General features: G+C 56.3%; 1 protein-coding gene across 1 annotated transcript; it reads right to left on the reverse strand.

Moving 5' to 3' along the window:
• Window positions 1-262: 262 nt before the first annotated feature.
• Window positions 263-27,202, reverse strand: LOC125629559 (E3 ubiquitin-protein ligase TRIM39-like). Its single transcript, XM_075119860.1, is given in 7 exon segments — window positions 263-2,667; window positions 2,669-3,147; window positions 20,545-20,648; window positions 20,748-20,770; window positions 21,264-21,494; window positions 25,017-25,112; window positions 26,770-27,202. Coding segments are annotated over 7 exon segments (1,383 nt in total). The 5' UTR covers window positions 27,187-27,202; the 3' UTR covers window positions 263-2,634.
• Window positions 27,203-27,793: the final 591 nt, after the last annotated feature.

Below are 27,793 nucleotides of genomic sequence, written 5' to 3' on the forward strand. Positions count from 1 at the left end.
GTTCAGGAGCTCCCATTTGGTGCTCAGGGTGGGGGTGGGGATGTGCAGGAGTCAGGACATGCGGTGGGGGGGCTGGGCATATGGGGGGCGCAGGAGTCAGGACTGGGGGCTGTGTGTGTGTGAGGGGGGTTCAGGAGTCAGGGCATGGGGTGTGGGGGGCTGGGTATTTGTGGGGGTGCAGGGGTTGGGACTCGGAGGTGTGAGGGGTGCAGGAGTCAGGGATGGGGTCATGGGGGATGTGGGGGGGTGCGGGGGTCGGGGCTGGGAGGTGTTGGGGGGTGCAGGAGTCAAGGCAGAGGCCTGGGGGTGTGGGCTAGGGTCGTGGAGATGCTCCCAGCCTCCTGCCCTGAGCGACTCATGGCAGGGGGCTGGAGGGGATATGTCCCAATTCCACCCGTTTCCCCAAGGTCCCGCTTCTGCCTCTTCTCCGCTTCCTCCCTCTCCCTCTCGCAGGCAACAGCTGATGGGTGGCAGGGAGGGAGAGGGAGTGAGAGAGGGAGGCGGGAACCCAGCATGCTGGGGGAAGAGGCGGGGGACGGGGGAGCTTGGCGGCCGGCACAGCCTGCCCTGTTGAAGCAGGACAGAGCCCCGCGAGCAGCAGCATCAAGCATTATGCATCACGTTTAAAACAAAAAGTAGTCCTAGCAATGCCATGTGATGTGCCTCCCCTCACACTCTGCTCAGCCAGCTCTTCCAGAAATTAAGTTTGATCGCTAACATCAAGTAATTGGACCAATCGGTCACTATTTGTACAGAAAAAAGAAAAGGAGTACTGGTGGCACCTTAGAGACTAACCAATTTATTTGAGCATGAGCTTTCGTGAGCTACAGCTCACTTCATCGGATGCATTTAGTGGAAAACACAGTGAGCATTTCCAATTGGTTAGTCTCTAAGGTGCCACCAGTACTCCTCTTCTTTTTGCGAATACAGACTAACATGGCTGCTACTCTGAAACCTATTTTTACAGAGCATTCCAGAAGGTGGTGCACAGAACCCAGAGGAATGGTGATGAACTTCCTGGAGCAACTTTCTTTTCTTTGTACTCTAAACCTCACATGACAACAAAAATAGCACCCTTTCGACTGATTTATGGCTGAGAAGAAAGGTCTCCCAATAAAACTTCACCAAATTTCATGTTATGTGTCATTAAGTGCCAGCATATTAAGTTAATTTGTGATGATTCAGTAAAGGAATACAACCCCTTCTCTATTTCTTTCTCAAACTACATTTGTTGTGTCCTTATAACCAAGAACATGGAAAGCCTGGCAGTACTTTGAAATCAACAGTGCACACTCAAAGTACATTGCCTGCAAATAATATTTCTAAAGAAAAATAAACCAAAAAAAATGAGATTGTAGAAGACATTTTTGTATATAGCAGGGGTAGGCAACCTATGGAACGTATGCCAAAGGCGGCATGCAAGCTGATTTTCAGCTTGGTACTCACACTGCCCGGGTCCTGGCCACGGGCCGGGGGGGCTCTGCATTTTAATTTAATTGTAAATGAAGCTTCTTAAACATTTTAAAAACCTTATTTACTTTACATACAACAATAGTTTAGTTATATATTATTGACTTATAGAAAGAGACCTCCTAAAAATGTTAAAATATATTACTGGCACGTGAAACCTTAAATTAGAGTCACTAAATGAAGACTCGGCAAACCATTTCTGAACGGTTGCCGACCCCTGGTATCTAAGAATACAGCATTTGAGGTTGGGGACCGCGTTTTGTGAGAAAAAGAAAGGAAGGGTTATATCTTGATTACCGATTATGTGCAGCTAGAAAGTGAATTAATACTGACAGAACTTCAAAGAATATTATATAATCTTGTATGAGATAATTTAAATATATTGCTTCATTAATTCTATCATTTTTTCACCTATTAATTTTCAAAGGTTTAGTGCAGGAGGTGGGTGTATGTGCCCTGCCTTCCAGAGAGAACCAGTCAAGACAATAAAGAGGACCGGGGGGAGAGAGAGAGAGAACAGCTGCACATGTGTGTAGTTGTGATGTTTATGACACACGTACATTGTAACTGAACAACCCCGTCTGACAATTTAATAGTTTATTTTGTGAAGATAAATATTTTGGATTTCTTGAAATTCCACAGTGGAAATACAAATGACGTTATTTAGAGAAGTTAAACTTCAATACAGATTTGAGGGAAGAATCAGAAAATAAATGTAAAATATTCCATTTCTAAAAATATGTTTAGATGCTTGTTTCTGAAATACTGTTGAAATGTAAATTGAAATATTCTTGTATTTACACCTTGTTACAATAATATTTTCTAAATTAGAATAATCTTTTTTCTTTCCTATTTTACACTGAGATTTCACAGGGGTAGAAAATTCTGGCAGGAGTGAACGACGCCATCCCCCACCACCTGCTACCCCCGGGGCAGGGGACGGGGCAAGGTGAGGGCTGGGGGTTGCCAGGTGTCCGGTTTTCGACTGGACCCTCCAGTGGAAAAGGGAAACTGGCAGCGTCCGGTCAGCAGAAAAACTCCAGTAGCTGCAGTAACCGGCCCCCACCACAGAGGAGCAGCAGTGCTGGGGGGGCCGGTCTGTGCCGCGGGGTCACTGTCAGGGACCAAGATTCCCCCCGGCCGGAGCCGGGACCGGGCAGAGGATCAGGGGAGCCGTGTTTCTACCCCCAGTGTTGAGACCAGGACAGAAATAAGGGCGGAGCGTCCCGGAGAAGGTGTCAGTGAACGTGAAGAGATGGGACCCGTCAGTCACATTGTAAAACGAGACCTCGCCCGCCTCATAGTCCAGGAAAATCCCCACCCGGCCGGGCCGGACGCTCACGGGGAGGGGGGTCGAGGGGGAGGTGAGGGCCTTGTATCCCCCGTCCCTCAGCCACACGGCCCAGAATCCATTCCCAGGGGAGAGAAAGCTTTCCCCCTTCCTGCTCACAGATTCCCTACAAACCCCCAAAGCCCATCTCGTCTTGTCTCCCACCCGCACCTCCCAGTAACGCCTCCCGCCCGCGAACCCCTCAGTGCCCAGGACAAGGGCATATCTATCAAATCTCTCAGGCTTGTCGGGCAGATCCTGGCGTCTGTCTCCGCGTCTCACACGTTTCCGATCCCCAGACAGGACGAGGTGGGGATTTGCCGTGTCTGGATCCAGAGTCACGTCCACTGGGGAGAGAGTCACAGAGTCAGGGCTGGGGACAGGGGCTGGTCACTGGGATCGAGGGGAAATTAACCTGCGTCCCCGTTAATCGCTGGGGGGGGTTGTTGCCTGAGGGGAGTCAGGACCCCTCTGCCTGTGAGGCGACAATGGGGGGAAGGGGCAGGAGGAGCTGGGGAGGGGTGCGAAGGTGTCAGTGGGGGCGGGGGGGGCAGAGGCTGATGCTGGGAGAGGAAAGGGGAGGGGCAGGTGACAGGAGCAGAGGGGGGAGGGGTAGAGGGGAGGGGCAGGTGACAGGAGCAGAGGGGGGAGGGGTAGAGGGGAGGGGCAGGCACAAGGGCAATGTGGGGACAAGGGAAGGGGCAGGCACCATAAGAACAGAGGGGGGGCGAAGGGCAGGATTCCGGGGGGCTGCAGGGGGTGGGGGGGTGGGGGTGGGCTCCATGGGAGAAGAAGGGGATGGACCCCAGGGGGCTGCGGGGGGCAAGGGAAGGGGCGGGCCCCAGGGGGCAGAGGGGTGTGAGGGAATGGGGGAGCTCCAATGGGGAAGGGGAAGTCAAGGGGAGGGTGAGCTGCCAGGGGGTGAGATGATGAGGAGTGGGGAGGTGGAACCATGGGGGGGAGCGAATGGGCAGGCACTGGTGCCGGGGGGCAGAATGGGGGGTGAGGGAGCAGGTAAGCCGAAGGGGGGCAGATAGAGGGGTGTGGAGAAGGGCAGGATCTAGGGGGGCAGAGGAGTGTGAGGGGAGATGTGGGCACCAGAGGGGCAAAGGGAGGATGAAGGGAGGGGTGGGACCCAGAGATTAGGAGAGGGGGAGGTGAGGGGCAGGCCAGTGCTGAGGTGAGGGGAAGGGCAGAGACCAGGGGTCCAAAGGGGGGCGAGGGGAGGGACTTGCACCAGGCGGGCAGAGGGGGCAAAGGAAATGGCAGGCACCAGGGAGGCAGAGGGGGCAAGGGTAGAGCTGGGACTTGGGGCAGAGGAGGAGCTGGTGCCAGGGGACTAGAGGGGTGCTGAGGGGTGCAGGTGTCATGGAGCCAGAGGGCGAGGGGAGGGGCAGAGTGAGAAACAAAGAAAAGGTGGCATGGATGATGGTGGCAGAGGGGCGAGAGGAGAGTGAGGTCAGTGGGGCAGAGGGTAGTGAGGGGGTAGGCACCAGACAGGAAGTGGACAAGGGGAGGGTCAGGTGTTGGGGGGGCAGGGTGAAGGAGGGATGGGGTCAGCACCAGAAGGGAGTGGGGGGTAAGGGAAAGGGAAGGTACCAGGAGGATTGAGGGGGCTGAGCAGAAGGGCAGACACAGGGAGGGCAGAGCAGGGGAGGGACAAGCACCAGGGGGCAGAGAGGGGCGAGGAGAGAGGCAGGGACAGGTGGGTAGAGGGAGTGTTAGGAGACGGCATTGGGGAGAGGCAGGTGCCGGGGGGTCAGAGTGGGGTTAGAGGAGGGGTGGGCACAGAGGGGTGAGGGAAGGGGTGCGTGCCAGGGGTCAGAGATGGTGGGGAGAGAGGCAGGTGCCAGGAGGGCTGAGGGGAGTAAGAAGGGCAGAAGCCAGGACAGCAGAAGAGGGTGAGGGGTGGGACGGTCATCAGGGGGCAGAGGGGGTGAGGTAAGTGGCAGGCACCAAGGAAGCAGATGGGAATGAGGGAAGGGGTGGGAGACCTGGCAGCAGAGGAGGGAAAGGGGAGAGGTGGATGCCAGGACATAGAGGGGGTGTGAAGTGATGGGTGGGCTCCAGGGTTCAGGGGATGTTTGGGAGAGAGGGGAAGGTGCCAGGAGGGCAGGGGGGGAAGGGAGGGGGGTTTCCAGTGGGGCAGAGGTGGGTGGAAGGCAGAGGCACATGCCTTGATACAGCAGGGAGTGGAGAGTGTTGACCTGGGAATGTGTCCTGGGGATGGGAGACCTGAGAGCCTGTAACCTGAGCCAGGAGGGGGAGGGGGAGGTGACACCTCTGCCCGGGAATGTGAAGACAGGCTGCAGAAGGGAGCCTGCTGGGGGGTTTAGTTTCAGTTTGGTGCTGGGTGGAGGAACGTAGGGAACCCCAGGGCTGGGTTCTAAGCTCACTGCTCCCCCAGAAGGACGTGACTGAGAGGTCCTGGTTGTACCCACAAGCTCTGTTGTGGACTGTGTTCCTTTTGTCCAATAAACCTTCTGTTTTATTGGCTGGCTGAGAGTCTCAGTGAATCCCAGGAAGAGGGGTGCAGGGCCTGGACTCCCCCACACTCTGTGACAACTGGTGGTAGCGGTGGGATGTACTGCACCCCGTAAACAGCGCTTCCTGCAGTAAGTGACTGGGGAACAGTAAAATGAAGGGGGATTGACGGGGACCAGGCGTGCTGAAGATTCAGAGAGAGACGGTTTCAGGGGGCAGTTAACCCCTGGGAGTGTGTGACCAGAGAGAAGGACTTTTGCAGTAACAGGGTCCCCCGGGGGATTGCAGTGAGCGGTCCCAGGGGCGGAGGAGTCTGCAGCTGGACCCTGGCAAAGAGATGGTGACTTCAAAAGGACTGGCACACGAGGGGTTTTTCCTGGAAACCGTGGAAAGCTGCCCAGGCCTGCGAGTGGCCAGCAGGGAGATGTACGCTAAACGCCTTAAGAGTGACCTGGTGGAGCTGTGCAGGCAGAGGGGGCTGCGCATTGGGAGGTCCACCAAGGAACAGCTGATTGCCCAGTTGGAGGAGAGGGATCGCTTGGAAGACCCGATCCCTGTCCCTGAGGGAAGCCGCCCGGTAGACACAGCATGGGCCCTGGGGCCTGACCGGGCTGGGAGGGGTCAGACTGCTGCCGAGGACATCCCAAGACCCTTCCTACCTAGGCCTGGGGGAGGGGTTGGGGGAAGCCCAGGGAATACCGAGGGCACCCTGACGCCGGCAGCCAGCAGGGGATCCTCCCGGCGGAGCTCCCCATCCCTGGAGCGGATGCGGCTGGAATGGGAGAGGGAAATGAAAATGAGGGAGCTGGAGGATCATGAAAAACAACGTAAACAAGAGCAGGAGGAGAAGGAGAGGGAACGTCAGGAGAAGGAGAAACAAAGACAGCATGAACTGGAGCTGGCCAGGCTGAGGAGCAGTGGGTCCCCGACTGCGGTGAGTGAGGGGAGACCCAAGACTGTAAGGAGCTTTGATAAGAGCTTCCTGGCCCAGCGGAAGGAGGGGGAGGACATAGATAGCTTCCTGACGGCCTTTGAGAATGCCTGTGAGATGCACAGGGTTGACCCTGCTGACAGGCTCCAGTTTCTCACCCCCTTACTGGACCCCAAAGCCGTGGAGGTGTACAGCCGAATGAAAGGGCAGGAGGCAGGGGACTATGAACTGTTCAAACAGGCCCTGCTTCGTGAGTTTGGGCTGACCCCCGAGATGTACCGGAGAAGGTTCCGGAGTCAGCGTAAAACGCCTGAAGTCACCTACCTACAACTGGTCAACCGGATGCAGGGGTATGCCCGCAAGTGGACAGCTGGGGCCCAAGCTAAAGAGGACCTGCTTGACCTAATTGTACTGGAGCAACTGTATGAACAGTGCCCTTCCAACTTGAGGCTGTGGTTGGTGGACAAAAAGCTAGAGAACCCACAGCACGCAGGGCAGCTGGCCGACGAGTTTGTGAACAATCGGTCAGGGGGTAGCCGGGAGGAGTCCCAAAAGAACAGGCCACCCCTGATGCAGAGAGAGAGTTACCATGGGACCTCCCAGCGGGGAAATAGGGAGAACCCCCTCCAAAGGGGAACGCCTGGTGTCAGGCCCCTCCGACCCACTTGAGGGGACCAACGTGACCTGAGCTGCTATCACTGTGGCCAGAGAGGCCACGTACGGACCCAGTGCCCCAGGCTCAGGGACAGACTGAGCAGACCCAACCTACCCAGGGTTAACTGGGTAGGGACCCAGCTGGACGAGGGGCAGACAACCCAGGCAAGGGGGGCTGCCAGTTTACCACCTGCTCAGGAGGGAAGAGTACCCCAGGCCAGCTCCGCCAGAGGGCTGGAGGCTCTGGGCTCAGGGTGCTCGGTTTACAGGGTGGGCGCAGGGCTGTCCCTCCGGACAGAGTGCCTTGTACCCCTGGAGGTGGATGGGAGGAAGGTCAATGGATACTGGGATACGGGCGCAGAGGTGACGCTGGCCCAGCCCGAGGTGGTGGCCCCAGATTGGGTGGTGCCCAATACCTACCTGACCCTGAAGGGGGTGGGCGGGACCCCATTTAAGATGCCCATGGCAAGGGTACAGCTGAAATGGGGGGCCAAGGAAGGCCCCAAGGATGTGGGGGTACACCACCATTTGCCCACTGAGGTTTTGATGGGGGGGACCTAGAGGACTGGCCAAGCAAGCCCCAGACCGCCCTGGTTGTGACCTGTAGCCAGAGCCGGCGAGGGGCACTGCACCCTGACCTTGGGGAGGGTACCACACCGGAGGCGCAGGACCCTCCCCTGGGGGGGAGGGAGCGCTGAGGGGCACGGCTCAGAGAGGCTGTGGCCTCAGACCCGGCCAATGAGCGGGAACCGGTCCCCATCCCTTCCCCAGCCGCTGAGTTCCAGGCCGAGTTGAGGAAAGATCCCTCCTTGCGGAAGCTCAGGGACCTGGCCGACCTCAGTGTGGTACGGACCATGAGGAGAGGCTGCCAGGAGAGGTTCCTGTGGGAGAAGGGGTTCCTGTACCGAGAATGGGCTCCCACAAGGGAAGTAGAGTCCTGTGGGATCAGGAGGCAGCTGGTGGTCCCCCAGAAGTATCGCTGCAAGCTCCTGTACCTGTCCCATGACATCCCCCCCTCAGGGCACGAGGGAATCTGGCGCAACCGGCAGAGGTTGCTACAGAACTTTTACTGGCCCGGGGTCTTTACCACGGTCCGGCAGTATTGCCGATCCTGCGACCCCTGTCAGAGGGCGGGGAAGGCCCGGGACAAGGGGAAAGCGGCTTTGAGACCTTTGCCCATCATAGAGGAGCCTTTCCAGAAGGTGGCCATGGACATCGTGGGGCCTCAGCAAGACGACCCGGTCGGGGAAGAAATACATTCTGGTGGTGGTAGATTTTGCCACCCGCTACCCCAAGGCAGTGCCCTTAGCTTCCATTGAAGCAGACACCGTGGCAGATGCGCTCCTGACCATTTTCAGCTGGGTGGGGTTCCCCAAGGAAGTCTTGACAGACCAAGGGTCCAACTTCATGTCGGCCCTGCTCTGGTGCTTGTGGGAGAAATGTGGGGTCCAGCACAACTGAGCCTCAGCTTATCATCCTCAGTCCAATTGGCTGGTGGAGAGGTTCAATGGGACACTAAAGATGATGCTGAAAACCTTTATGAACCAGCACCCGCAGGTTTGGGACAAGTACTTACTTCACCTGCTGTTCGCGTACAGGGAGGTGCCCCAGGAATCTACCGGATTTTCGCCTTTCGAACTGTTATATGGAAGGAGGGTAAGGGGCCCCCTACACCTGATGAGAGACGAATGGGAGGGGAAGGCCACTCCCGATGGAAAGTCAGTGGTGGAGTATGGTCTGATCTTCCGAGAGAGACTTGCTGAACTCATGGGCCTGGCCAGGGAGAATCTGGCCAGAGCCCAGAAGAAGCAGAAGGTCTGGTATGACCGCACGGCAAGGGCCCGTGCCTACACCACTGGGGATCCGGTGATGGTTCTCATCCCCGTGAGAAAGAATAAACTACAGGCCGCCTGGGAGGGCCCTTTCAAGGTTGTCAAGCAGCTCAATGAGGTAAACTATGTGGTGGAGCTGTCGAACCAGGCGCACCACCGCCGGGTGTACCATGTGAATATGATGAAGCCATATTATGCCAGGGGGAATGTGGTGTTGGCCGTGTGTGGACAGTGGAAGGAGCAGGGAGATGACCCTTTAGTAGATCTATTCCCTGGGACCAGAGCTGGTTCCCCCCTGGAAACAATTCCCCTCTTGCATCAGCTAACCCCTGCCCAGCAAGCTGAGATCAAGGGGGTGCTGCATCCTTACCGACAGCTGTTTTCCAACCAGCCTGGATGCACTAATCTGACTGTCCACCGGGTGCAGACAGGGTTGCACCTGCCGATAAGATGCTCCCCCTTCCGAGTCACAGGGAAAACTGCTCAGGACCTGGAAAGAGAGGTCCTGGACATGCTAGCTTTGGGGGTGATCCAGCCATCTGCCAGCCCTTGGGCCTCGCCGGTGGTGCTGGTCCCCAAAAAGGACAGGTCGGTCCGGTTCTGTGTGGACTATCGGAAGCTCAATGCCATCACGGTATCTGATGCCTACCCCTTGCCCAGGCCTGACGAGCTCCTAGACAAGCTGGGGGGAGCTCGGTACCTTACCACCATGGACCTTACAAAGGGCTACTGGCAAGTGCCGCTGGATGCAGATGCCCAGCTGAAATCGGCCTTTATCACCCCTCTGGGGCTCTATGAGTTCCTGACCCTGCCTTTCGGCCTCAAGGGAGCGCCGGCCACCTTCCAGCGCCTAGTGGACCAGCTACTGAGGGGGATGGAGAGTTTTGCCATGGCGTATATTGATGACATCTGTGTCTTTAGCCAGACCCGGGAGGACCATATGTCCCAGGTTAGACAAGTGCTGGACTGACTCAGGGGGCTTGGCTGACTGTAAAAGCGAGAAGTGCAAGGTGGGGATGGCTGAAGTATCTTACCTGGGCCATCGGGTGAGGAGCGGCCGCCTAAAGCCGGAACCAGCCAAGGTGGAGGTGATCAGAGACTGGCCTGCTCCCCACACCAAAAAGCAGGTCCAAGCCTTTATTGGGATGGCAGGATACTACTGAAGATTTGTGCCCCACTTTAGCGCCATAGCCACCCCCATCACTGAGCTATGCAAGAAGGGGAAGCCAGATGAGGTGATCTGGACCGAGCAGTGCCAGGAGGCTTTCCGGGCCCTGAAGGAGGCTCTGGTCAGTGGCCCAGTTCTGGCAAACCCAGACTTTGACAAGCCCTTTGTGATGTTCACCGACACCTCAGACACGGGACTGGGGGCGGTGTTAATGCAGGAGGATGAAAAGGGGGAGAGACACCCCATCGTGTACCTGAGCAAGAAGTTGCTACCCCGGGAGCAACACTACGTGGCCATCGAGAAGGAGTGCCTGGCCATGGTGTGGGCCCTCAAGAAACTAGAGCCATATCTCTTTGGGCAACACTTCACCATGTACACCGACCACTATCCCTTGACCTGGCTGCACCAGATGAAAGGAGCCAACACCAAGCTCCTGAGATGGAGCCTGCTCCTGCAGGATTACGACATGGACATGGTCCATATGAAGGGAAGTGCCAACCTGATAGCGGATGCGCTGTCCCAGAGAGGGGGCCCTGAACTTCCCCAGGTCACTGGTCAGAGTGACCCCGCTCAGTTCAGTCTCGAAGGGGGGTCAGGGAAAGGGCAGGTGCCAGGGGGATTGAGGGGGTTGAATAGAAGGTCAGACACAGGGAGGGCAGAGGAGGGAGGGATAGGCACCAGGAGGTAGAGAGGGGGACGATTGGAGGGGTGTGCACGAGGGGCCAGAGAGGGGCGAGGAGAGAGGCAGGGCAGGTGGGTAGAGGGAGGTGTTAGGAGAGGGGAATGGGGAAGGGCAGGATCCAGAAGGTGAGAGTGGGCCTAGAGGAGGGGTGGGCACAGGGGGACGAGGGAAGGGAAGGGTGTCAGGGGTCAGAGAGGGTGGGGAGAGGGACGGTTAACAGGCGGGGCTAAGGGGGGTGAGAAGGGCAGGAGCCAAGACAGCAGAGGAGGGTGATGGGTGGGGGGGGGCATGAAAGGGCAGAGGGGGTGAGGGCAGTGACAGGCACCAGGAGGGCGGGGGGGGGGGGGGGGTGAGGGGAGGGGTGGGAGAAATGGCAGCAGAGGGGGAAAGGGGAGAGGTTCATTCCAGGAGGTAGCATGGGGGTGAAGTGATGGGTGGGCTCCAGGGTGCAAAGGATGTTTCGGGGAGAGGGGCAGGTGACAGGACGACCCTCAACCTGTTTGAGAAATAAATGAGTTGGGTATTCTCTATCCTTCTTAATTCACTTTAACGTGCTTTAGATGACGAGATTTAATTTAGCAATTTGACTCAATAAAACTTTACACTTGTAGGGTCAATGGTCTGAAAATTTAATTCCAGAGAAGGGAGGGGTGATTTCCAGGGGGGCAGAGGTGGGTGGAGGGCAGGGGCACATGCCAGGGAGGCAAAGTGGGGGCAGAGGGGCAGGGGCCCAGGGGAGCAGAAAGGGGGTGAGAAGAAGGGGAGGGGTGAGGATAGAGGCAGGGGCCAGGTGGGCACAGGAGTAAGGGAGGAGCAGGAGCCAGGGGGCACAGGGGCATGAGGAGATTGGCAGGTGCCAGGGGGCAGAGGTGGGTGGAGGGCAGGGGCAGATGCCAGGGAGACAAAGGTGGGGAGAAGGGCAGAGTCCCAGGGGGAGCAGGAGGAGTTTGGGGTGAGGGTGAGGGGACAGGATAGAGGCAGGGGTCACAGGAATTGAGGGAAGGGTAAGGGAGAGGCAGGTGCCAGGGGGAGAGAGGGAGGTGAAGGGGGGCAGGAGGGAAGGTGAAGGGGGCAGGCCCCAGGGAATCTCTGTTGCTTTGGGGCCGTGTGTGGCTGGTTTGTTGCTAAGAACAGGTTGGTGCCATCCCTACACACACTGGGGGTGCAGCCCTGACCCACGGGGTGCAGCTGGGACTCTCCATGCTAGGGCACGGGCAGGGTGTCTGGGCTCGCTGGAAGGGGACAGGGTAGTGGGAGATAGGAGTTGAGGAGTGCTGGGGGGAACAGGGGCCATTGCTAATGAGGCTGGGGCAGTGGGGAGGGGAGGGGGCATTTCCCCACTTGCTGCCCACTCCATCTGGGAGAAGCTGCGCCAGGGGCCAGGCCCAGTTCATACCAGTGCAGCGCATCTGCACTCGGGGTTTGCAGTGGGGCACCGACATGGCTGAGACACTGCTGTGCCAGGGGCCAGAACCCCTCCCCTCACTGGGGTTATGGATCAGTATTTACAGGGTCACTGGACCAGGGGCTGCAGAGTCAGTCTCACTCCCACGCTCTGGCCCAGTGCCCATGGCAGTGTTTAGACACAGGGGGACGTCTTCAGCAGGAGAGATTGTGGGAGCCCCACACCAGACACATGGAGTGCAGCAGTTCCAGCCCTTCCTGGATTCCCACATTCCAATCCCTGCCCCACATCCCACGGGGGGGATGGAACCGGGGGCTCCCCGCTGAAGGCCCAGCCACGGGGCTAAAGGCTGGAAGGGAAGCGGTGGCACCTTTCTCTGTTCATTGAAACTCGTCAGCAAACTCGACATGGATTCAGGAATAGTTTCAGTCGACCCAAAATACAATCTTTCAGCAAATAAACTATTTGCCCCCATAATTACACCCAGCTCTATTTCAAACGTGTCCCAGAAACTTAGGAGCCCAAATCCCAGTGACTTGCAGTGAGTGACTGTCAACATCACCAGAAACACACAGCTACGGCCAGGCCAGGCTCAGGACATCAGCTATGAAACACTCCAGAGCTGCTGTTAAATTTGCCCTTGGTAGAAACATTTCCCCACGGGCTCCCATAGCTCTTTACTGAAGGCTGTGGGGAAAAAGATACGGACAGTAGTAATTAGTGACACTAACAAGGAGCTAGTCTGAATGAAAGAGACCTTGGAAGAGACTAGCTGCAGAGTTATGTGAATTTAGGGGACATCTTTACCTGGTAGTCGTGGACTATTTTTCCAGGTACATAGAAAGAGTGTACGTGAAAGACATTACATACCAGAGTGTTATAGAGCAACTGAAGGGAACTTTTGGGCATTTCAGGGTTCCAGAAGAACTTGTGACAGAGCATGGACCATAATTCACTGACGTAGAATTTAATTTATCCAAACAAAATATGATCTTCCTCATATTACGAGAAGCCCATATTACTCACAAGCAAATGGAGATGCTGCGAGAGCTGCACAGACAGTGAAGAATATCCTTCAGCAGGAAAATCCATTCTTTGCTCCACTGAGTTATAGATCAACCCCAATAGCAGCTACCGGATATAGTGCAGCACAACTCCTGATGGGAAGACGACTCAGAACTACCCTCCCAACTTTGGAAAAGAATCTATCTCCGAAGTTACCAGACACGTAAAGAGTAGTCAAATTGAACAAAAAGAACTTGCAAACACTTTTACAACAGACATCACTTAGAAAACTACCAGGCCTAGAACCCGGTGACCATGTTTGTGTCAAACTGGATGGAGAAAAAGAATGGAATATTCCAGGTGTTGTAAAGAAAAAGAATTCAACACCCAGGTTGTATGTGATCAAGACCAAGAGAGGAGAGTTCAACAGAAACTGTCAACATCTACAGTTTGTTCCTTGGAAAGAACAATCAACTGAGCAAACTCCGCAGATGACGGATGCAGAACAAGAAGATGACTCAAGGATTCCAGACTGAGCACAGTCAGTCGGTGGAACTAATGGACAGCCAGATGACGAAGCTGTTACCTGTTCGGGTTGTGTAATTAAAAGACCAGCACCATCCAGAGACACCTAACAGACTGATCTGCACTGAACTTCAAAGACACTGCCATAATGTAAATATTATAAATGGTCGGAATGTAGAACTTAACGGGGGAGATGTAATGGAACGCTAAACTATATTATGCTGTTCAACCACTAGGTAGCGCTCGGTGTAAAATACCACCTTTAAGCTGACCTCAGACATACTTGGCAGAAAATTCAAGGATTCTGTGATGAACACATCTGGTGTGTATCTGGCTGAGAGGGAAGCTCTGTAGCCAGCCCATATCTGCTACAGGACCATCGCACCAATGATGAAAGCCCAGTGTTATTGACTACCTCTGCTATGGCCAAAGAGTTGTTCTGAACTACGACATGCTGAAGACTATGGGGGATTTTACCCCTGACATGAGCTACATAGAAAGTTGGGGAATCAAACTCCTGGTCTCTTCATACTTCGGTGACAAGAAGAAAATTATCGCCAAGGGCCTTGCAGATTTCCTTGTGGCAGCAGGGCAGGAAGTACCCCCCACCCCACCCCAGCTGCAGAACATAACCAAGTATCAGCCCTGGTCAAGCCTCCCTTTGAATACAGGTTGGCTCTGGGGGTGGGGGGAAATGTATGAAGAGGGCTGGCCCTTTTATGGGAGTTAGGGACCAGACTACCTGTGACAGGCTCCTGTAAGGGAGAATGGGACAACCCAGACCGACCTGGAAGTAATTAAATCTCTAGGTGGCTAGTTGGCAGCTAAATAGCTAATGAGCCTGAAAAAGGGTTACCGGGGCTCAGCTGAAGGAATCCTAGGGACAGGAAGCTGCCGAGAAGAGGAGCTCCCAGGAGAGCTCACCAGAGCAAGGAGCCTGGAAGGGGTGCTTCCAGAGCAGTGGTCCCCAAACTGTGGGTCGTGCCCCCCTAGAGGGTGTGGAGGAACATTTGTGGGCATGGCAGGGCATGGACCAGCCCCCATGGGTGGCAGGAAGGGAACGCCGACCAGCCTTACTCTGTCCCCACCTCCACTCTGGCCCCACCCTGAGCCCCAGCTGCAGCTCCGGTTCCAGCCTCAGCCACCAACCCCTGGCCCTGCTCCAGGCTGCGACCCCAGCTGCAGCTCCAACTCCAGCCGTGGTTCCGCCCCCGGCCAAAGCCCCCAGCTCCTGGCCCCAACTGCAGCCCCAGTTTCAGCTCAGGCTGCACCAACAGCTTCGCTCCTAGTTGAACCCTGTGGCTCCCAGCCCCAACAGCGGGTCCACTTCCAGACACGGCCCACAGGTCCTAGCCCCAATTGCAGCCCTGTTCCTGGCCCAGCTCCCGACCGCAGCTCCCGGGGTGGGGGCACAAACCAGGTAAGGGAGGGCATGACCAAAAACGTTTGGGAACCACTGTCCTAGACAGAGGAGCTCCCCTAAGGGGGAGGCGCTGCCAGAGATGACAATGACAGCAGCAGCTGTAGCAGGACAGAGCCCCTGGAGAGCTGCCACCGGCTGGAGAAAGTGGATGCAGGGAATAAAGGCACAGTCTGAAATGACCCCAGCTCCGGGAAGGAGGACTGAGGACTCGTGACTTGAGGACAGCGAGGAGCTTGAGTGAGAGCTGGAGGCTGGAGCAGAGTGAAGGAAAAGATTTATTTTGGGGTTTACTTGGACTCAGAGAGGACCCCAGGAGGGGACTTTTCTCTCAGATCTTTTGGACTATGAGGTGTAATTTAAGAAGTGCTGAAGAGGGTAAACTGAGGCAAGATGCTTGCCAAGACACCCTGAAATGACTGAGAGTGGTACCTGAGGGGGCCACCCCACGATGAGTCTACAAAACTGGAACCTATTTAACAGAACTGCTGCGCCTTCCCCATTACCCTATGATCCCACTGAGAGTTACCAAAAGCAACTACAGCATTTGCTCAAGAAACTTCCTGAAAAAGCACAAGATCAAATCCGCACGGACACACCCCTGGAACCCCGACCTGGGATATTCTATCTACTACCCAAGATCCATAAACCTGGAAATCCTGGGCGCCCCATCATCTCAGGCATTGGCACCCTGACAGCAGGATTGTCTGGCTATGTAGACTCCCTCCTCAGGCCCTACGCTACCAGCACTCCCAGCTACCTTCGAGACACCACTGACTTCCTGAGGAAACTTCAATCGATTGGTGATCTTCCTGATAACACCATCCTGGCCACGATGGATGTAGAAGCCCTCTACACCAACATTCCACACAAAGATGGACTACAAGCCGTCAAGAACACTATCCCCGATAATGTCACGGCTAACCTGGTGGCTGAACTTTCTGACTTTGTCCTTACCCATAACTATTTTACATTTGGGGACAATGTATACCTTCAGATCAGCAGCACTGCTATGGGTACCCGCATGGCCCCACAGCATGCCAACATTTTTATGGCTGATTTAGAACAACGCTTCCTCAGCTCTCGTCCCCTACCACCCCTACTCTACTTGCGCTATATTGATGACATCTTCATCATCTGGACCCATGGAAAAGAAGCCCTTGAGGAATTCCACCATGATTTCAACAACTTCCATCCCACCATCAACCTCAGCCTGGTCCAGTCCACACAAGAGATCCACTTCCTGGACACTACAGTGCTAATAAGCAATGGTCACATAAACACCACCCTATACCGGAAACCTACTGACCGCTATTCCTACCTACATGCCTCCAGCTTTCACCCTGACCACACCACACGATCCATCGTCTACAGCCAAGCTCTGCGATACAACCGCATTTGCTCCAACCCCTCAGACAGAGACAAACACCTACAAGATCTCTGTCAAGCTTTCTTACAACTACAATACCCACCTGCAGAAGTAAAGAAACAGATTGATAGAGCCAGAAGAGTTCCCAGAAGTTACCTACTACAGGACAGGCCTAACAAAGAAAATAACAGAACGCCACTAGCCGTCACCTTCAGCCCCCAACTAAAACCCCTCCAACGCATTATTAAGGATCTACAACCTATCCTGAAGGATGACCCAACACTCTCACAAATCTTGGGAGACAGGCCAGTCCTTGCCTATAGACAGCCCCGCAACCTGAAGCAAATACTCACCAACAACCACATACCACACAACAGAACCACTAACCCAGGAACTTATCCTTGCAACAAAGCCCGTTGCCAACTGTGCCCACATATCTATTCAGGGGACACCATCACAGGGCCTAATAACATCAGCCACACTATCAGAGGCTCGTTCACCTGCACATCCACCAATGTGATATATGCCATCATGTGCCAGCAATGCCCCTCTGCCATGTACATTGGTCAAACTGGACAGTCTCTACGTAAAAGAATAAATGGACACAAATCAGATGTCAAGAATTATAACATTCATAAACCAGTCGGAGAACACTTCAATCTCTCTGGTCACGCAATCACAGACATGAAGGTCGCTATCTTACAACAAAAAAACTTCAAATCCAGACTCCAGCGAGAAACTGCTGAATTGGAATTCATTTGCAAATTGGATACTATTAATTTAGGCTTAAATAGAGACTGGGAGTGGCTAAGTCATTATGCAAGGTAGCCTATTTCCCCTTGTTTTTTCCTACCCCCCCCCCCCCCCCAGACGTTCTGGTTAAACTTGGATTTAAACTTGGAGAGTGGTCAGTTTGGATGAGCTATTGCCAGCAGGAGAGTGAGTTTGTGTGTGTATGGGGGTGGGGGGCTGAGAAAACCTGCATTTGTGCTGGAAATGGCCCACCTTGATTATCATGCACATTGTAGGGAGAAAAAAGAAAAGGAGTACTTGTGGCACCTTAGAGACTAACCAATTTATTTGAGCATGAGCTTTCGTGAGCTACAGCTCACTTCATCTGATGAAGTGAGCTGTAGCTCACGAAAGCTCATGCTCAAATAAATTGGTTAGTCTCTAAGGTGCCACAAGTACTCCTTTTCTTTTTGCGAATACAGACTAACACGGCTGTTACTCTGAAATCGCTCTCTTCAGTCTGTCTGGGTGGGCCCCTCACCACTGTGACGATGTGACGCAGCAGGGAGGGGGGAGTGTTGACCTGGGAATGTGTCCTGGGGATGGGAGACCTGAGAGCCTGTCACCTGAGCCAGGAGGGGGAGGGGGAGGTAACACCTCTGCCAGGAATGTGGACCAAGGCTGCAGCAGGGAACCTGCTGGGTGGGTTTAGTCTCAGTTTGGGGCTGGGTGGAGGAACACAGGGAGCCCCAGGACTGGGGGTATAAGCTCCCTGCTCCCCCAGAAGGACTCGACTGAGGGGTCCTGGGTGTACCCACAAGCTCTGTTTTGGACTGTGTTCCTGTTGTCCAATAAACCTTCTGTTTTACTGGCTGGCTGAGAGTCTCAGTGAATCCCAGGAAGAGGGGTGCAGGGCCTGGACTCCCCCACACTCCGTGACAACTCTGAGGGGGCCACCCCACGATGAATCTACAAAACTGGAACCTATTTAACAGAACTGCTGCCCCTTCCCCATGCAGACAGAGCCTCGCTCTCTTCAGTCTAAAAAAGAAAAGGAGTACTTGTGGCACCTTAGAGACTAACCAATTTATTTGAGCATGAGCTTTCGTGAGCTACAGCTCACTTCATCAGATGTATACTGATGAAGTGAGCTGTAGCTCACGAAAGCTCATGCTCAAATAAATTGGTTAGTCTCTAAGGTGCCACAAGTACTCCTTTTCTTTATGCGAATACAGACTAACACGGCTGTTCCTCTGAAACATCTCTTCAGTCTGTCTGGGTGGGCCCCTCACCACAGCATGTGACCCCAGCAGAGCCTGCATCACAGAGTGGAAATCTGGAATGAACACAGCAAAGGGTTTTGGGCCACCCACCTGGCATCCAGTGTCCCTGTCCCAGCTCCCAGGCTGCTCCCGCTCCCCCACAGCCTCCAGCTCCCCCCGACCTCAGGCTGCCTCTGCCCTGCCCTGTTCCCTGGTGGGTGACCCAGGGCCCAGCATGGAGCCATCAGCGTCACTACAATACTGTCTACCACACCCAGAAGACAGGCACAGGATGGGCTCAGGGAGCGGCTGGCCCCACAATGGGAACCCCGCTCCCCCTCCCCCAGTGTTTGCTGCTGCCCTTGCTGGGCCTCGTCTGCACTCAGACCAGGAGCCCTGTGGGGCTGGCAGCCCCGTGTTCTGTCTCTGCAGTGCCTGGCTCACTCGTGGGCGCTATACCAATAATAACACTCACTGCCCAGCCCCTAAGGGCTGCATGACAGCGCGGGGCCTTCCCCATTGCACACGGGGACCCTGGGGAGCAGGGAGCCCTGGTTACTCTGCCCCACACATTCACCCAGCGACTCCCTCGGCTGCCGGACCCGGGTCCCTGGGGTCAGAGCGCGGGCAGTCGAGTGGCAGTGACCGGCCGGGGCTGCTGGGGGGGGTGGCAGGAAAGGGTTAATCCCAGCGCGGTGGCCCTTTGCTGCCCGGCCCTGGCTGGTCTCTGCCCTCTGGGGGCAGCACAGGGCGCGTGTCTCTGAGCAGGTCCCTGCCCACTCGCCCGGCCACTCGCCCAGACCCAGAGAACCCAGGGGCCGGGGGAGGAGCAGCCCCAGCAGCGCCGCATTGGCCCTGGCACGGGCTGAGCCTGCGAGCGCAGCACCAGAGGCCGCGGCGGGGTGGGGGCTCAGCCATTGAGAGCAGCAGGGTCCCCCCCCCACCCGCAGGGGAGGGGTCGGCGCTGGGACAACAGGCCGGGCTGGGCCGGGGCTGGGAGCTCTGGCAGACAGCGCGGGGCCGGCACCAAGGGCCCTGCTGGAGACCCTGGGCCTGGCCAGCCGGGAGCAGCCAGCGAGTGACTCAGGGCCTGGGGCCCTGCCCAGGACGGGGTTTCCGGGGGGTGACAGGAGGCTCCCCAGGGGCTGAGGATCCCCTAGAAGGAGGCACGGAGGTGACTAGCTTAGGATCCCCACAGGCTCAGGGGCCAGGGCTGTGGAATGGCCCAGAGCCCAGCCGTGTTCAGGGTCCGGTGGGCACAGACTGGGCTGGGCTGGGGGCAGCGAGGGGGGAGGGGATCCGGGATGTGCTGGCTCCAGCCAGCCACAGAGAGGAAGCTGCTTCCCCCACAGCCTGGGGTTCCTGCTCCCCGGAGCCCTGAGATCCTGGCCCTGCAGCCGGCACCCACTGCGCAGCCTCCATCGGCCGGGACAGACACACCCAGCTTGGCCCCTTCGACTGCCCCCTGCTGGGGGTGGGGGGTGGGAAGAGAGGAGGGGGGGTAGGATGAAAGGGCCAGTTCAACTATCACAGACCAAGCTCACTGAACCTTTCCACTCCCCCTCTCTTCGGCCTTAGCTTCTTCTCTGTCCCTCCTCGCTGTCAGGTTTCTGTCTTTGCCCCCAGTCTCCGTGCTGGGGTTGTGGGGAGGGGTTTGGATGGGGGCAGCTCACGCTCAGACACTGTGACAGGGTCACACTCTTGTGTGTGAGTCTCACTCACTGAGCAGCAAACCACTGACCCAATCTCACACTGGGCTGTGCTCAGAGCAGACGAGGGGCCCGTAGGGTTCAGCTTGTTACCCAGTAACACATGGCCCAGGTCAGACCGCAGCAGCCAGACCGGCCCCTCCTCCAGCTCAGAAAGCTCGGCCAGCCTTGGCTAATGGGGGCTGGGGCAGAGTTGAACGGTGGCCACACAACGCAGCCCTCACATGTCCCAGGAGAGAGGCACAGACACATCATCCGCTACTAGTCTGTGCAGCTCCCAGCACTATGGGCCCAGTCCAGGCCTCACAGCACCTGGCTCAGGGACACCCATTAACACAGCCGTGGAGGGGTCAGGATGTCACAGTGATGGGGCCTGGTCACACACCTGGGCAAGTACCAGCAGGTGGCTGTAAGTAGCAGGCAAACTGCCCAGCACTCAGTGCATCAGCCTCCAGCTCTCACACAGCTCCAAGCCTGTCAGCTGGGTGCAAGCGTGTCCTGGGGTCCCAGGCTCTGTCCAGATCCCAGACACAATACAGCTGAATGTCCCAGGAGACACCACTCACCTCCAAATCTCTTCAGCACTTCCCTCATGTCAAGGGAAATTTTATACACGTTCTTCAGGTCAGTAGAAACAGCTTCTGGTTCCTGGAGTTTCACATTCTCACTCCTATGAAGATAACGTCCCATCATCACTCAGCTGCTCTGTACACTCGTCATCCCAGAACCACCACCAAGAATATAAGAGCAATGAACATAGGAAACACACCTGCTCAATGTGCTTTTCACATCCTGAAAGGAAAAAGAGAATTAATGTCCTGTATTAACACAATGTGCGTAAAACTGTATGAGTCTCACTCTGGGCATCAAACTTTCATCTTGAAAATAGATCAACCCTCCCAGGCTTCACTGTTTTGAACACTTGTTTCATTTTTGTACGGGAGACAGGAATTTAGCTAAAGAGTTCTCCCTTCTAGGGATACAACCCATCAGTATCTGTGTTTATCGACTGTGTTGGGTCCAATGTTCTGGGGTCAGAGCAGGGATGGGTTCAGCTCAGTATCATTTTTGTATTATCCATTTAATCTCCCACGGCCTCACTGGATCTCCATGAGGAGAATTCCCCTCTAACATGAACTGCGATATTTGGGAACTGATGGAGCCCTTAGCCTCATGTTCTGTTTGTCAGTAAACCACAGAACACATTGACTCTAACTGGTGGAATCCAGACCCATGGAGCTGAGTTATAATTCTGGATGGGTGGAGAATTTTGATGCCGTCTCACCTTCAGCAGCTCCGCAACCGGTTGCTGACATTTCTCCTCTATCTCTGTGATCAGCTGCTGCAGAGAGGAGCTTTGCCGGGAGAGTTTGGTGACATTTTCCTGTAGTCTCTGCAGAGTCTCCCTCTCCTCCTCCTCCAGGCTCTGCAGAAGCAGCTGCTCCTCCTCTTTCAGCAGTGTGTGCAGTTTGTTAAATTCACCTGAAACCATCTCTCTCTTATTCTTCACTTTCCCCTTGAGATAGAAAAATACGAAAGGCACAGAGAAAATGTGAGCCAGATGTTGAGTTACACAGACTGGGCTTCTGTTCATGAAACAGGGGATATTAGATCAGTATCAGTTTGGAAGGGAATTTACTTCACATGGCCAGTTCCGTAGTGGGGTTGTCTCAGGTGCTTTGTAAAGATGCAGTATGTTATTGCAGGTGGCATGGGATGGACAAAGTGGAGTGGGGAGAAACTGAGGGGACAGTAAAGATTCACAGGGGGCTATACAGGGCGTCCGTGGGGGGATTTGGTTGCCAAGTGCTGGGCACTCAGACACCCCAGGGACCCATCACAGCGGGATGTGGGCAATGCTCCTTCTTTGACAACCAGCTCCCAGGGCTGCAATGTTCAGGACCTAGGACTGGTGCTAATAGTCCTTTGGGTGCCATCCTGGGGCTCACATGGGTGTTGGGCGCCCAGGGCATTGTCAGGGCTGGCTTTGGCCTCACCGAGCCTGGCCGAGCGCCCCATGCCCATGGGCCCAGTGCCCCTGGGATCGCAGTCTTTAGGGAGCCCTCCAGGCTCACAGAGTAGCAGGTTGCTGATGCCAGCTGTGTCCCCACCTGGTCTCTGAAGGGAGCTGTGGGAACGATGCTGAGCCGGTGCTGATCCTGGCAGGGGGAGGGGCTGGCTGCTCTGCACTGGCCTCTCTAGCTCCCCTGCAGCTCAGCCCAGAGCTGCTGGGTTACCCTGGGGTGAGCCTGCCCTCCAGTGTGACTCGGGCCACAGTGATGTTGGGAAAAGTCCCTCTTACTCTCCCTGAGATGCCAAAAGGGCCAGGGGCTTCAGCAACTTCCCCAGCCCTTGTCCCCTGTCCCCAGAGCCCTCCTCCCTGAAACCCCAGTATGTGCGCCCCCAGCCCTTCCCCCCACCAGCCTGTGCCCTGAGCTGACCCCCCTCCCCTTCCCTGTGCAGGGCTCTAACCCGTCTGTCTGTCCGGCTCACCTGTGTGGTGGGGGCGGGCCGTGCTCAGTGTCTGAAGAGGCAGCTGCTTGAGTGCTGTAACGTCCACCTCGTATCTCTGCCCCGGCTGACCCGAGCCCCCAGGGCAGCCCTCCAGCACCCCTGGGCCCATCTGCCAATGGGCTTTGGACACCGACCCAACCCCCAGACCAACCCCCACCCCGCCCTTGGGAGTGCTGCAGCCACAGGGCACTCAGACAACTCGGGTACAGCCCTGATAAGCCCCAGCTCCCTCAGGAGCCCCTGTTGGCACCTGCCCGAGGCTTTGTGCATGTGGCCTGGACCCTGCAAAGGGCCGTGGACCTGCAGCCTCCTTCCCCTCCTGCCCCCTGGGAGCTGTTGAGTTACAGCTAATTCGAGTGGTGCAGCGTTACCATATCCCCTAACATCTCCCCCCATCAGACACGGACAGCGCATCCTTCATGGGGGCCTGTCACCTCCCGAGCCCTGCTCCCGCCCATGGGAATACTCCCCACCTGGCTCAAGCCCATGACGGCCCCTCTCAGTGGGTGACTGGCCGCCCCTGCTGGGCCTCATCTCACAGTCGCTGGGGCTGCAGTTACTCTGCACCGAGTGACACTGATCATTGGGCTGTGACCGCTGGTGCTGTGGGACGTAACTCGCTCTCACTGGGCGATAATCAAGGGTTTCAGAACCACCCCAGTGACTGTCCCAAGGTGCAGCCGCCTCCATGGCGCCGGCTGGGAACTTTGCCGGACACATTCAAACCTGGCTGTTAATTGTTATGCACCTAAATCCCTCTTGTCTGAGGAACTGAGCACCAGCTGCTTCCGGTGCGGGGAGTGGGAGCTGCTGCGGTTCTGTCCTCTGGAAACCAGCCCACTTCCGCCGGGCTCTAAACACGGCGTCAGATGCAGAACCAGGGGCACCCAGCTCTGAGCATTTCAGCTCTTGTAAATGGCCATTTTCATCTGAATCGTGGGACACCTGCTTCTCCTCTCCTCCCTGCTGCTGGCGTCTTCCTCACCCCCCCCCCCCACGCTCTCTGCAGGGATTTCACTGGAAAAGGCAGGTGAACCGGAACGGACATTTTGTCCCCTGGGTTCATCACCTGCTACAGACGAGCACAGGTAAAGTCACAGTAACAGTAGCAGGTGCCTGGGATGAAGTGGCCACGTGATGGCAAGAGAGGCTGTGAGGTGGCTGAGCGCTGCCTGGCTCTGCTCACTCAGGGGGTGTCCACACTACAATGAAGGTCTGACAGCACCGTGTGTAGACACAACCCCGGCTAGCTTTGATCTAGCGAGCTCGGGTACTGGTAGCTATGAAGCCGCAGCAGCACGGGCTGTTCACGCCCACCCAGACCCCTGGGTGTCACTCAGGGACTAGCCTGCAGCTAGCTGCTGGGGCCATGTAGATGCACCCTGGGGGCAGATTTTCCACAGAGCTCCAAACCCACCACTGGGTTTGATGCTCAGAGGAGCTCAGCTCCCAGCATGCCCCCAGCCCAGCCAGCTGAGCGAATCTGAACCTCACCCATGGGGGCAAATCCTCCTCCCAGTGCCCAGCTCCAGAGTCTGGCCCAGGCACTGGGCAGATTCATTGCAGGGACTCTGGGTGCAGGGAGAGAAGGAACAATCAGTTTCCTCCAAGCTGCAGAGAAGCTGCAGAGCTTTGTCATGGAGGCCACTGAAAACTGATGGCTGGAGCGGCCGACACACCCTCCCCACCTGCAGGAGGGAAACAGGATCCATGGAATAGTGAAAACACTGCACCCAGTATGGAGAATTTGCCCCATCCGAGATCTCAGGAGTGGGTCTGCACCACTGTACAAGGGTCAGGAACTGCCCCTCCTCCTCCGCCTACAGGAGCTGCTGCGCTGAGATCCCCACCGGAGACACAGCCTGATGCTGCCAGCACCCTGGATGGCAGGTACCATAGGCCAGGGGAGGCTGAGCCTCCCCAAACAGGATGCCGCGCCCCTCCCTTTGGAGGCAGGCTGCAGACCTGCCGCCTTTGGAGTCCTGCCTGCACCCCGCCCAGAGCCCTCGCTCCCACTCTTCCCTCGAACCCCGCAGCACCCGCCCCTTGCTGCCCATCAGCTGTGTGGGGGGCCCCGCCACTTGCTCCTCTCTGCCCCTCCCCTGTCACACGCCCTTAAGGCAGGAGGGGGCAGAAAGGAGCAAGTGGCAGGCGAGGGGGCCTTGGGGGAGGGAGTGGGAGAGAGGAGAGAGCTGGAACGGTGAGCGAGGAGTCACTGGGGAGTGGTCTGAGCGGGTGTGGGGCATGGGGCAGAGCAGGAAGGGAGCGTGGGCGAGGCCTCGGGGAGAGGAGGACAAATGGGAGTGGGCAGGGTGATGATCTGGGCGGCGGGGAGGTTCCAGTACTCATGCCCGGTCTCCCCAAATGCCAGAGGCATGAGCCCCCCATGGCCAGCACCAAGTCTGTGCAACGGAGCAAACAACCAGAGCAGGTTCATAACGTCATCCTGGAGCTTTTCGGTCCCAGCATTCCTGGGAACGCTGCAGGGGAAAGGGCTCAGGGAGGAATAAACCCGGACACCCACCTGCCACTCTGTAGTTTTCTTTTTCTCTTTAGACGTCAGAGCCAGGACCTCTTGCAGCTCCTTCCTCAGATGGCCCAGGGCTCCCTGGAGTTTCACCTGCAGGGGCATCGTGTGCGAGAAACAGCCATTAGTCTGCCTGTCCGATGGGTGGACAGTACTATCCATATTGGCATTTCATACATAAACAGTAAAATACCCTGGAAGGAGACTCGGCTCTGCCAGCCCCAAAGGTCTCATGGGAGCGGAGATGCCAGTCTCAGACTGGGGGGCTCTGCTTTGTGCAAACACTCAGGACTTCTCAAAGCCTGTGTTTTAGCTAAAGTTTCCCATCCCTGAGCACAGGCCAGAGGTGAAGCAGCTGGGAAGGTTCTGAACGATCCCTCCTGCCTGTGAGAGTGAAGAAGTTGGGACAGCACCTCGCTCCAGTGTACCCCAGACCCAGGCCAGGAACAAGACCCCACTGTGCTCTCGCATGTCCAGGCTCCCATGTGGCCTCCCTCAGGCAGCAGCTGAGCACCTGAGCCAGTGCAGTCCCGTTAACTGAACAAGGTGAAGCTGTGATGTGGCTGGAGTCAGTGAGGAACAGGGAACACACTCGGTCTGGGGGAATGGGCCACCCATAATTAGAACTGCTCCAGAGCATAGGCGCCGACTCTGTGGGTGCTCCGGGGCTGGACCACACATGGAGAAAAATTGGTGGGTGCAGGCAGCTCTCCACCCCCAGCCCAGCTCACCTCCGACTCCACCTCTGCCTCCTTCGCAAGCGTGCCTGCTTTCCCCCCCCCCAGCTCCCAGCAGCACGAAACAGCTGTTTGTCACAGCTGGGAGGGAGGGGGGAAGAAGGGGGAACGCAGCACACTCAGGGGAGGAGGCGGGGCTGGGATTTAGGGAAGGGGTCCAATAGCAGCAGGGATGGGGTGGAGTTGGGGCGGGGCCAGGGGGCGCGAGCACCCACCAGCGCTGGAGAAAGTTGGCGCCTATGCTCCAGAGCTACAATAACCCAGGGCTCTCTTCCCTTTGACAGCAGGTGATTCATTCACACAGTAGAGCAACGTGCTCCTGCCCTGTCAGCCCCGCTCTGTGCCACACCCCAGCAGCCCACCAGAGCTCCCTCCTGAGCCCCTGCCAGAGATCTCCCCGTTTCACTCTCTCACTTTTCTCTGATCCCTTGAGTTTTCTCCTCCTCTCTGCCCAAGGGCCCAGGGCTGCTGCTGCTGCTCAGAGATCCTGGGGCTGCTCGGCTGACACCCCTACAGTGCTGCTGCAGGGTAGCAGTGAGGGAGGGAGCCAGCAGGGGGCGGTGAGAGACATGGGGTGGAAAAGCAGCCTTTGCATCCAGCAAAACAGCTTCATAAATTAGCAGAGATCAGAAGGGAGGGCGAGGAAGAAGAGGGCCAAGTGTGGCTTGATTCTTTGAAGCTCCACCCACAAAATAAGCTCCGCCCATGTGAATCACCAAAAGGAGACACCATGATCTGTTCATAGTCCCCTTCTTTCAGCAGTGGAAGCTGGGTTTGAAAAGCATTCAGAATCTCAGAGAAAAGTTTCCCACAGCCGATATCTTTTAAGACTTGATATTCTGATTCTGTGGCCACACTGCCAGATCATTCATTTTTTTATAGCATCTCCTGTACAGTGACGGCTTTACAGAGCTGAGTGATGCTTCACGCCTGTGACAGGCAGTTTTCAGTGAAATCAGCCTGTAATTAAAATCCAAAGTTATTACTCATTAAACTTGACAGCAATTCCCTACCTTGTACTCCTGGGCAGCTTCTTCTATGGGAACCACCGTGTGAGCTCTGTGAGCCCGGGACAGATGGCAAACCACACAGACAGAAGTTTGATCCTCTTCACAGAACAGTTTCAGAGTCTCCTGGTGTTCCCCACACACCCTCTCTCCTCCTGCCCCCTTCACTGCCTGTAAACTCAGCCGCCTGGCGATTTCTAGGACATTTGCCAGCTGCCTGTTGGGCCTGAGGTTTCCCTGTTGCACAGTTTCTCTGCACTGAGGGCAGGAGGTGTCTGTATTCGATCCCTCCCAGCACTGGGCAACGCAGGCTCGGCAGAAATTGTGCCCACAGTCTATAATCACTGGGTCCTTAAAATACTCTAGACAGATGGGGCATGCAGCTTCCTCCTGGAGACTTTCCACGGGGTTGTCGGTGGCCATAGCTCCCTCCAGGCAGTGGAACAGGGTAAGTTTCTATCTCCTGAGCTCAGAGATATGCCCCGCCTGCAGCAGCAGCAACGGGGTGTTTCCCTTCCTGGAAGTGATTTAGGCTGTTTGCTGAGCTGGAGCCAGATCACAGGTAACAAACATTTCAGCATTGGAAGCTTTGGTGAGAAATGTCCCAATAAGGCTCCGATCCTGCAATCAGCCCCCTCTGCTGGTGTGTGTGTGTGTTTTGGGGGCAGTGTGGCAGGGCAGGGGTAAACCCCTTTAAGGCCCTGCCAGAATGCTGGCTGCAGCCTACTCTCTGGCCAGGAGGCCAGGGCAAGAGACGCAGGTATTCAGCAGAGAGCCCAGCAGCAAGCCCTAAGAAGGGCTGGCTCTGAGGAGCATGCTGAGCTTCGTGGTGACAGCTGGGCTGAGGCACCAGAGGACTATAAAAGCCCTGGGCAAACCTCAGTGAGGAGACTAGCCCCAGAGAAGACAGGAGGGCAGCATCGCTGTCTCCTTACCAAGGAAGGAAGCCTCAAAGGCTAGGAGACCCTGGGGAGGGTCTGTGGGGCACTAGCTGTTGGGGGATCTGGGAACTGCATGAACCCTGTAAATA

Source organism: Caretta caretta, chromosome 14 (genome assembly GCF_965140235.1).
Source record: "Caretta caretta isolate rCarCar2 chromosome 14, rCarCar1.hap1, whole genome shotgun sequence".
NCBI lineage: Eukaryota > Metazoa > Chordata > Testudines > Cheloniidae > Caretta > Caretta caretta.